General features: G+C 35.4%; 1 protein-coding gene across 2 annotated transcripts in view; it reads left to right on the top strand.

Annotated features, from left to right (window-relative positions):
- Positions 1–12,172, top strand: part of LOC128230343 (fatty-acid amide hydrolase 1-like) — a 50,261-nt gene that overhangs the window by 21,903 nt on the left and 16,186 nt on the right. For both annotated transcript variants that reach the window (XM_052943628.1, XM_052942948.1), the window contains 2 exons: positions 7,364–7,451; positions 10,908–10,948. In XM_052943628.1, the coding sequence (XP_052799588.1) occupies positions 7,364–7,451; positions 10,908–10,948 (129 nt within the window). The remainder of the gene's footprint in view (positions 1–7,363; positions 7,452–10,907; positions 10,949–12,172) is intronic.

The raw sequence follows: 12,172 nt of genomic DNA, 5'->3' as shown, positions 1-12,172 counted from the left end.
GAACTTATGCAAATCTTTTGTGTACTTTTACGATGCAAAGACGTATGGGAGGACATTTCTTGTGCCGTTTCATGGTTATATATCTCTTTCTTGTCCCCTTGCCTCTGGTGATGACATGATGTTGAAGGAGCCATCTCCGAGTTTGTTAGATTACTTGACGTCTGAGCAATATCTAGTGATGCTTTGTTGATCGGGACGGAGCAGTTTTTGTCTATGGAAATCTGTTCATTGACGTTAGTGCTAGGACAGGTCGGAGGGGCTTCACGATTGCCCCCATTATATGTTACCATTTTAGAAAGCTTTTGTCCTTCTCTTCCATCGTGTCCTATTTCGTTGATCGAATTTATTGCTATCAACGTTGTTTTCATCCTTGATATTCCACTGATGTTAGACTCCTCATGACGACCCACGTTTACTCTCCGTCTAGATTTCAGCCTTTTTACGATATAGCCGTATGCAATCGTTGCAGTCAGAAACAATGCAATAAATAGCGCCATCATCAGCAAATCAAAAATGGAGTGAATGGTTGTGTACTTACAGGTGTTTTCCTCAGCGTTATACTGTCCAACAAACAAAATTGGAACAGGAAGTAAGATACACATAACTGTTACTACGACGCATACTCGGTATGATTTGCCCGGCGTCATTGCGTTTGAGTGAGGTCTACAAACTTTTACATATCTGTCCAGTGCGATAATTGTAAGCCACATAGATGAAGCAATGGATATTACATATGTTGAATAATGAAGAAGTTTGCAGGTGATATCGGTTTCCATTGTCGATATGAATATTTTCAGAGCTTCAATTGGAGAGATTAGAACTCCACCAAAAAAGTCAAACAATGTCATTGCCATCACGAAGTAGTCGGTACTACTATTCGGTTTGCTATTAAAGAGGGCAATCCATATGACCAGGTTGCCAATCATTGCGACAACAGAATTACTCCACATAAAAACCGCCATAAAAGCTTTGATACTTGGATGGTTGTAATCCTCATCAGTTTCCATTTTCAAAGTGTTGTATGTGATGTGTCGTCGTTTAGAGACGGCCGCTATATTCAATACTAACCGTCCTTTGTCATGGAATCTAGATTATGAGTGAGAGTATTGGCTTTTTATTTGTGTATCGAATGTTTTCATTCGCCAGACAAAATAGTGATGTAAGGTTCGAATGATGTATGAATTGCGATCGCTATTAAAACCATTCTAAAGCAGGTCTGTATTCATAATAACCAACTGCGCAAATAACTTTTATGTTAACAGAAACTTTTCTTTAAAAAATGCTTTACATTTTCTTTGCAAAATTGTTTGTATTTTATTTATAATTCGCATGAAAGTAAACGGAACCAATTTCATATCGGTATTACTGGTCTCCTTTAAATCTCGAGTTTATTTTACCACACATTACTGATAATTATAACTGGAGATCAAATTATTTCGGCATATGTTAGTATCCGATTTATTTGACAGCTTTATCTCTGATAATTATGTCTGTTAAGAAATAAAACATTTAGTAGCACGATAAAACCACATTTCTTTTTCAATCATGTTCGCTGTGGAGTACGCTCTGAGCGATTCAACATTTGACGAAGGTTCTGGTTATTAAATAAATTCGTAGGTAGGATTCTTTTTTGTCTGGATTTCAGCCTTCATATGATACAGACATACGCAATAGTTGCATTTAGAAATACTGCAATGATTCGTGCCGTCATAGATGTTCAATAACCTTGTGTATGGCTGTGTGCTTACAGCGTTTTTCTCCTCACCAAACTGTCCAATAAGCACTGGGATAACAATGCTCATAATTGCTACCACGATCCGTACTCGATATGCATTACCTGGCGTCATAACGTAGGATTTTCAAATGTTGTGCGAGGCCATGTCGTTTTTGGAAGTAGACTTTTTGCAGTAATAACAGGGAGTAGGATGCACATAATTCCTTCACTATGAATAATTAATATGCTCTGTCTGGCGTAATGTCTCTGGAGTGAGATCTACACACCTTTTAGGGCCCGCTCTTGTATGGCGAGCGTCCTGTAATAATAACTCTGTATGTCCGTCCGTCCGTCGGTCCGTCCACATGTTTATTGTTTTCTTTTGTAAACGAATTTCAAACTGTCAAATATACAACTTCACACAACCTACGATTGGTCTCTGTAACTATACCATGACAGGTAGTGTTGTGCCGATGATCGAGTATAATCGACAATTGGTCGGAAAGGCCTACATCGGCGACAATCGATAGTGGAATTTGAACAATCGATTATAGAAACAAGGGACGTAACTGCTACCGACTAATATTCTTTTTCTGGTTAATGCTAGTTGATGTAGGAATGCTAAGGTGTTACATCATTGTATGTTAAGTTATCTATTCATATTATTATCAAGTCAGTATGTCACTACAGTACCTTACACATTTTCTGTAATTTAACTGCTAAAGGATCTGTTCTCAGTTTCTCATGTTTGTACCATGTATTTGATACTGGCTGATTATTAAAAAGAAATTGATAGCTTTCTTTTTATTTTACACATGTATACAATACTATATGTAAGACAAAAAATAGAGTCTATGGTTTTATGTTCCGTAATAGTAACTTGTAAACAATAAAAGATAGTTCCGTTCCGAACAGATAATGCAATTTATACAAAGAAATGTACATACAATATTGTAAGAGAATATTAGTGCCTAAAACTGATGCATGTATCGTATGCCTTTGATATGATGACCAAAGATAATTAAATAATGATTAAATCGATTAAAAATCGATAATTGATCGTTTCATAAACCGATTATCGATAGTAATTTTTCTGTCCGATTCCCAACACTAATGACAGGTGACACGCTATACAACTCTTACATGACAACACTTTATTTTTTAATTTTAACAAATGAACCATCTATTCATTACCACTTGAAAAGGAATTGACTGATAATTAAAGCATCTATATATCGTAATGCGAATATGTCTGCTAAACAAGCTCCTTAAAGCACATATTGTTACCAAATTGCTTCCCCTAATATGAAAAACAAATTGCCTACCGTGACATGAAGTGTTGAAGAAAATGAATTTACTTTTCATCAGATTATTTGTGGATGGCAAGAAATGAGGCTTGAAGGCTTGAAGGATTAATTGATAGTGATGTTGACTTAACTCTTTAAAAGAAATATAACTCCGTAGCTGGTTGTTCCCTAATTGCCTCGCTTGAATGTTTGAAAATTATTCCGGGTATAAAGTATATATACCGCAACAACTTGTAGATAGGAACCACATAGTGCCGTCCGTCCGTCCGTTTGTCGGTCACTTCGTCTTGTAACATTGGGATAAGTCTACTTTTCTCCGTAACTCTATATGCGTTTACAGTTAAAAAAAAATAACATTCATACACATATTGACTGTGTTGAGGGTAAGTGCTGTGCAAAAGAAACATTTAACTATATTTGGTATTTAAGTGTTTTTAGCTCGACTATTCGAAGAATAAGGAGAGCTATACTACTCACCCTGGCGTCGGCGTCGGCGTTGGCGTCACTCCTTGGTTAAGGTTTTGCATGTAAGCACCTTTAAGTCATTATCTCAGTAAATACATCAGATATTGTATTGAAACTTTGGATATGTATTCCCAACTATCATACATACTAAATTAATGAAGTTAGATAACAAATATTTGAATATAATGCAAATAATAGGCCTTTATTATTCGACTTAGAAATTCTGGTTAAGGTTTTGCGTGTAACCACACATAGGTTAATATCTCAGCAACTACTTGAGGTATTGCATTGATACTTGATACAATGGTACTCAACCATCCAACCTACTAAACTAACCAAGTTAGATAACTCTAGTTTGCATTTATGCAAATAATTGCCCTTTATTATTTGACTTAGAAATTCTGGTTAAGGTTTTGCGTGTAAGCACACATAGGTTAATATCTCAGCAACTACTTGAGGTATTGCATTGAGACTTTATACAATGGTAGTCAACCATCCAACCTACTTAATTAACCAAGTAAGATAACTCTAGGTTGCATTTAATGCAAAATAATTGCCCTTTATTATTCGACTTAGGTATGTTAAAACTTTTTTAATTTTTATTTTTTATTCTGCAATTCGGATACTACAACAATACATGGGTATAACAATTACAACAGTGTTTAATCATGAATTCAATGGATACAAACAAATATATAAATGACAATAGATAAACATCTCATTTTACTAAACGAACACCCTCACTTTTAAAATCAATGCAGTAACATGTAAATTAAAATGATTCTAACTCCACAATGAATATACTACAAGATGAATGCTTTTGCAAATTACGATGTTTCTTTAAATTTGAATACAAAGGATTGAACAGATACAATGATGGCAATCATTAATAAAACATGTTACTTTTATTCAATTGAGCACTCTTACCTTTCAAAATCATTGTAGAAAATATGTACATTTTATACCGATTTTTATCTTGCAATGAATCTATTACAAAACATACATGGATGTATTGAAAGATTTACAATTTTGTTTTAACTATAAATGCTAGGGAATGAAAATAGAATTGATGGAGACAATAATTTAACATCTTACATACATTAAACAAAAATACTACATGCCAAAATCAAAGTAGATTAACGGGCACGGAATGAGTATACATGTAGTAAAGTCGGACATCCGTCCGTTGAAAATGTTTGGAATTCAACTACTGTAAAACCATTGTTTTGTTTTAATTTATGTTATGAACTTGGCCGGAAATACTCGCCTCATATACAAAAACACAAAATAAATAAAATGTATGTATGTAAATTGTGTAATTTTGTTACACTGACGGACTTAATAAAATCTGTTATCTGCGTCTACGATGCAAAGACGTATCGGAGGACCTTTCTCGCGCCATTTAACGGTAACTATGCATTCCGTTCTTTTCTTCGTTTCTCTGATGATTTGATGTTGATGAAGTCATCGCCGATTTTGTTAAATTATTCTAAGACGGAGCAACATCTTCTTATGCAGTGTTTAACGAAACGGAACGGTCTTTGTCTTTGGTATTCTGTTCATTTGTCTTTGTGCCAGGACATGTCAGAGATGCTTCACTATTGTCCCCGTGATATGTGATCATTATAGAAAGTTTAATACCTGCTCCTCTATTGTGTCCAATGTATTTGATTGCATTTACACCGGTCAACGTTGTTGTTGCCATTAATATTGTGAATGTGATGCGGTGAACGCAATTTGTTCTTAATTGCATCAATCATATAGTGCTCTGGTTTCTTCGTAGCTTAGAACCCATGAAGCGTTTAATTGCTTCTCTGAATTTCTGACTTAAAACAGCGAAAATTATTGGGTTTGAAGAAGAATTGAGAAGGTACAGATATCGTAGCCAAATTGGAATTATCCTTCCCATTGCCAACCAGGTAATGATCCATGTAACGATGTATGTGAACGTGATAAGGAACGCTATTAATGAAACACGATAGAGCCTTGATTGATACATTTCGTTTCTACTTTTGTTCCGACGATTTGGGTCTGGTGCCGAACGTTTGCAAGACGAACCTCCTTTAGAGCTGTTGTCGTCAGCACTGTTCGCCGGATTCGGCTCCGTTGACTTGAGTTCAAGCTGTGATGGATGCGACTTATTACATTCGATATTGTCATTTAGTAATATTGACGGTCTTAAGAAAATCTGCTGCCTACCTTTACGATGCAAAGACGTATCGGGGGACATTTCTTGGCTACACATATCTTTTGTTTCCTCGTGCCGCCGATGATGAGATGATGTGGAAGGAATTATCACCGAGTTTGTTAATTTATTTGTAGACGAAGTAACACCCTGTGATGCATTGTTGAACGATATGGAACAGTTTCCGTCGTTAGAAATCTGTTGAATTACCTTTGTGCTAGGACAGGCCAGAGAAGAGGCTGCACGCTCGCCCACATGGTGTTTAACCATTACAGAAAGCCGTATTCCTTCCTTTTCATTGTGTTCACTTTCTTTGATCGAATTTATTCCTATCACCGTTGTTTTCGCCCTTGGTAATCCACTAATAGAAGACGTCTGTTGGCGACGCTCATGAATCGTGTGCCTAGATCGCAACCTTCTTACGATACAGCCGTATGCAAAAGTTACAGACAAAAACAATGCAATAAATAGAGCCATCAGCATCAGTTCAAAAATGGAGTGTATGGTTGTGTATTTACAGCGGTTATCTTCAGCATCAAACTCTGCGACAAACAAACTTGGCACAGGAAGTAAGATACACATAATTGTTACTACGATGCATACTCGGTATGCTTTGCCCGGCGTCATAACGCTAGAATGAGGTCTACATATCTTTAGATATCTGTCCAGTGCAATCATTGTAAGCCAAATAGATGAAGCAATGGAGAATACATATGTTGTATACCCAAGAAGTCTGCAGAGAAGGGTGCTGTTCAATGTCGATATGAATAATTTCAACGCTTCGATAGTAGAGATAAGTACTCCGCCAAAACAGTCAAACAATGCAACTGCCATTACGAAGTAGTCGGTACTACTATTTGGTTTGCTATTAAAGAGGGCAATCCATATGAGCGAGTTGCCAATCATTGCGGCAACGGCGTTGGTCCCCAACAAAGCCGCCGTAAAAGCTTTAATGGTTGGATGAATGTAATCCTCATCATTGTCCATTTTCCAAACTAAAAAATCCAAAGATCGTTCAAAAGCGTGTGGTCGTATGGCTGTAGACAGTTGACGTATATACTTGATGATTGTGTTATTTCAACTGGAATATATTTCAAATTGTCTTTATATATAACCGCCGTATGCTCTCGTTGACACTGTTATATATAAAGTGTAATTATGAATCGGGAATTAATTTGTCACATTTTCAAAATATGATATCACCTCGGTGTTTAGTTATGATTGTATAGTTACCAAACCAATTACTGCAATTTGTTGAGATCATGTTGCAATATTTGATAAAATTTGATCCTGTTTTGGCCAACTAATTTTGTGATTATAAACTGGGTACTCGTCAATTGACACGCAGCCGAACCACCATAATATAAATTTTCTTTTGGACCAAAAAAGTCATTGACACACGCTAGCCCTGATATGAATATTCATATCAATAAAACAAATGGTTATATTTACAAGTCGGAATACCACCATGATGATGATATGAATATTCATTACAGTTGAACTGAACAAATAGAGATTGATAAGTGAAATTATAGCCATGGACAAGAAAGACACGTCAAGTAGAATTGAATGTACTGTTCTGCTTTACAAAGAAGGTTATTTTCAAGGATGGTCGTAGTAGGATTTCATCCTTTTATTCGAAGAAACGATTAATGTTATCCTGGCTGACTTAAGATTTATGATTTGTTTCAGGTTTTGGAAGCGACATCGGGGGTAGTATCCGAGTACCAAGTCATTTCTGTGGTATATATGGCCTCAAGTGCACACTGGAAAGAATGAGGTATGCTAATTCAGAGTGAAAAACTATGTGTTCACTTTAAATACTGTTGCGTTCTACGTCATCTAGGTGTGTGTATATACAGTACAAGCGTTTGATGATGTGTACGCAAGCACGATGCAGGTTAATTATGCGAGTATCGTCGTCTCTACAAGAGACATATTGACCTTGACGTATGTGTGTAGTGACGTGTACAAGAACACTGAAACGTAATTTTTTCGCGACCTCTAATATTTCGAAGGTTCACTTCCTCACACGGCACTTTCCCGCGCTTTATTTGGTCAGACAGGCACAATTTTAAATTTAGTTTGATTGATAGAAAGTGCCTGTAATTTAAGCGATTTCAGTCCTCATCGCAACTATTAAAAGAGGCGGTTTCATCGGTTCGTTCCATCCGAAAACTAGTTTACTTTGAAAACAACATGGCGGAAAGTGATCAACCACGTTAGTTGAAACTCAATTTTTTTTTATAACAATGCCTTACAATGGGCAAATCAGCTAAATGAAAAAGGTAATATTAATAATTAGAAAGAATGGCTACATGCACAAGCTCCGTCATGCCGTTGAAGCTGTATACAAAACCATGCAGTTTTAAAAACAATGGAGGTCTGTTTTATTGTGCGCTAGCTTTTATGACTGAATTGAAAGCATTGATGCCAAAATCAGCTTATTCCGATTTCAGTGTACTACCTAAATATCGTGGGGCAATTGCTTGACAAAATATCGTTTTAACGATCATGCATGCGAAAGATGGTACAACTCTTCTTTCAATGAATTCGCATGTTTTTCAATAACATTTTGGAATCAGTAGCATCCATGGTCGAGTGGTCTTGACTGCTGCCAAAAATAATCGTACTGAATAAACAGACCCCGTTCAATCCCGGCCTTCACCTGAGTAAGTTTCTACGGGAAAGCATCTGGTACCTTGCGGAACCAATGAAACTGCCTCAATAATTATTTATGAATTCGAAAGTTTCCAAGCCAAATCGCCCACGGTACACAACGAAGCATAGCCTTTATCAGCCTTTATACATTTTTGGGGGGCGTGGACACAACTTTCTCAGTGTGGACACAAATTTCACGACCTTTTTTATCTATACATAAGTCATATGCTTTTTGTCTTAATAATTCAGTCAAATGAGTTAAAACGGTACTCGTTTTTAAATCTAATACACGCACATGTATAACAAACATAAATTTTGAGTGATAACTTTGAGTTTCTTTCTAAATAATGCCTCTATGGAAAATATTTATTACTGATTATACCGTGTATTAAATAGCTGAAAATGCACAATTATTAAATAATTGGTGGGTCCTAAAAGATTTACAGTGATCAACTATCGTCTTATAACGTGTTTCGGGCACCTTTCTTTAAAATTATACACGGTTTCCTTCATAAGAACCGTTTTTAGCTCGACTATTCGAAGAATAAGGAGAGCTATACTACTCACCCTGGCGTCGGCGGCGGCGTCGGCGTCGGCGTTGGCGTCACACCTTGGTTAAGGTTTTGCATGTAAGCACCTTTAAGTCATTATCTCAGTAAATACATCAGTTATTGCATTGAAACTTTGGATATGTATTCCCAACTATCTTTCATACTAAATTAATGAAGTTAGATAACAATTATTTGAATATAATGCAAATAATAGGCCTTTATTTTTCGACTTAGAAATTCTGGTTAAGGTTTTGCGTGTAAGCACACATAGGTTAATATCTCAGCAACTTCTTAATGTATTGCAATGATACTTGATACAATGGTACTCAACCATCCAACCTACTAAATTAACCAAGTTAGATAACTCTAGTTTGCATTTAATGCAAATAATTGCCCTTTATTATTTGACTTAGAAATTCTGGTTAAGGTTTTGCATGTAAGCACACATAGGTTAATATCTCAGCAACTTCTTGAGGTATTGCATTGAGACTTTATACAATGGTAGTCAACTATCCAACCTACTTAATTAACCAAGTTAGATAACTCTAGTTTGCATTTAATGCAAAATAATTGCCCTTTATTATTCGACTTAGAAATTCTGGTTAAGGTTTTGCATGTAACCACATTTAAGTCAATATCTCAGCAAATATATCATGTATTGCATTGAAACATTAGATATGTATTCCCAGATAACACTTTTTTGAATATAATGCAAATTATGGGCCTTTATTATTTGACTTAGACATTCTGGTTAAGGTTTTGCATGTAAGCACACATAGGTTAATATCTCAGCATTTACTTGATGGATTGCATTGAGACTTGATACAATGGTACTCAACCATCCAATCTACTTAAATAACCAAGTAAGATAACTCCAGTTTGCTTTAAATTAAAATAATGGCCCCTTTTTTATTCGGCATAGAAATTCTGGTAAAGGTTTTGCATGTAACCACTTTTAAGTCAATACCTCAGCGAATACATCATGTATTGCATTGAAACTTTACACACAGGCTCCCATCTATTTAACCTTCGTATTTAATCAAGTAAGATAACTCTATCTTTTATTATATATAATTTTTGCCCCTTTATTATGCGACTCAGAAATTCTGGTTTAGGTCTTACATGTTAGCACACATAGGTAAATATCTCAGCAACTATTTGATGTATTGCTTTGAGACTTTATACAATGGTATTCAACCACCCAACTTAATTGAATAACCAAGTTAGATAACTGTATTTTGCAAATAATTGCCCTTTATTATTAGACCTAGAAATTCTCGTTAAAATTTTGCATGGAACCACATTTATGTTAATATCTCAGCACACCATGTATTGCATTGAAATCTAATCTAACAGTCATCCATGCATGTTTCGCCTAAACGTTTCAATCCTTACATTGAAAAGCGGCGGAATAGTCGATCGCGCTGTCTCTGTGACAGCTCTTGTTTCGATATATATTCATCCTTTTTGGTAATTTAAAACAAATGTATGATATTTAAGTGGTTCTGCTTATTTGGGGGAAGAATGCATCTTTAAAGATAGTATTGCATTAGTTATTATTTATTTTTTTTTGCATTAACTTATGGTGTGCCTCTTTAAAGTTTCAAGGACTTATTAAATTCTATGCCTGTTTGTTGAAATAAACAATTCATGTAAATAATTGTAACAAAAATTGGCCTCAGCTTGAAATATGTGAGGTTCCTCAAAGAATAATATTCCTCTTAAACTATTGCATTATTATTTCCTTATTTTGTAACACGTAGTCAGCGATCAGGGTGATATACTTATCATTTAATTGATATGCCTTTTAACGTTATTCGGAACATGTTAATGATAAGGCTTTAGTCACAGTTCCAAGTATTTACCCACCTTGTATCAGATTTTTTTTAATAAAATAAATAATTTTTGATTTAAATTACTAAAAAGTGTATTGGACGTACCAAAGCGGTCATGATTTTTTGATGTATCTAAATGCAAATATTTCTTCTAAAATCTATGTTAATGTGCTGATTATTTGTTTTCAGTCGCAAAGGACATATGTCATTGTCGAAAGGGCAGACTTTAGGTAAGACGATTTGGTATATTTACTTTATAATTATATGTTTGATTTTCTAAAAAGGGAGCAAATTTGTTTGCTGATCAAAGAGCAGGATATCACGTTTGAAAGTATAGTTGTTCTATAAGAGTAATACTTGTTACGTGACTCATCGGCTGATGCCTACGCTCTGTGCGTCACTGTGTAGCTTAAATGGATGAGATATAGTAATATGTATGATGGAAGAGTTCTGCCTTTTGACATTTTGGCAGCGAAGGGGAGAAATAGCGACAATGCGAAATGCGCTAGTGGCGACTCAAAAAATCAGAAGTTGCGGGGTGAAAATGCGAAAAAAGCTTACATTTTCGCCTTACCACTTGGCGCTGTCTTGCATGATGATGGCCTTTTTGCCCTTAAACGCGAAATGACAGGAAAAAGCCATCATTACAAAGAAAAAGCGCGGAAAGGTAAAGCAAAGTGAATAAACGGTCTTATCTCGGCTTAATATCATTTGTAATATTGAAGTACGAACGCTCCCGTGCTGATTAAAGCCATTTCATCTATGTGTCCAAAGTCATTCACTTTTAATAACCATTAGCACAGTGGTAGCCTTTCATCCTCGCGGTTGCTTCTTCATATGAACTGTAAAATAATGACATATAGAATTCATTAAACGAATCAGGAAACGACTCCACTATCAACTGAGTATAAAAACTGAAGACTTGAATGAAAAAAAGGAAACGACTCCACTATCAACTGAGTATAAAAACTGAAGACTTGAATGAAAAATAGGAAACGACTCCACTATCAACTGAGTATAAAAACTGAAGACTTGAATGAAAAAAAGGAAACGACTCCACTATCAACTGAGTATAAAAAACTGAAGACTTGAATGAAAAATAGGAAACGACTCCACTATCAACTGAGTATAAGTAATCAATTATCAGACCGGTTTTGGAATACTTAAACAATGTCTTGGGAAATGCTCTTAGATGGTGAAAATAAAAGAAACATGAAAGTGAAGGTGTTCGAAACACCATAACTTCATAAATCTTATGCTATGTCTAAACGATGACCGATTAAGAAATATAGCATTCTTTGTAAATGTAAATATGAAACAAAAAGATAAGGAAAAATGACTGTCAATAACAAATCGCAACTCTAAATATTTTATGTTTTGTATTGTATGTGTTGTATTACGGGCCGGAGGCCTTTCTTTACAAAATAAAATTTGAATTTGAATTTGAAAATATC

This window comes from Mya arenaria, chromosome 1, assembly GCF_026914265.1.
Source record: "Mya arenaria isolate MELC-2E11 chromosome 1, ASM2691426v1".
Classification (NCBI taxonomy): Eukaryota; Metazoa; Mollusca; class Bivalvia; order Myida; family Myidae; genus Mya; species Mya arenaria.
Note: the sequence above shows the minus strand (reverse complement) of the source record. Positions and strands in the feature narration are given on the sequence as shown.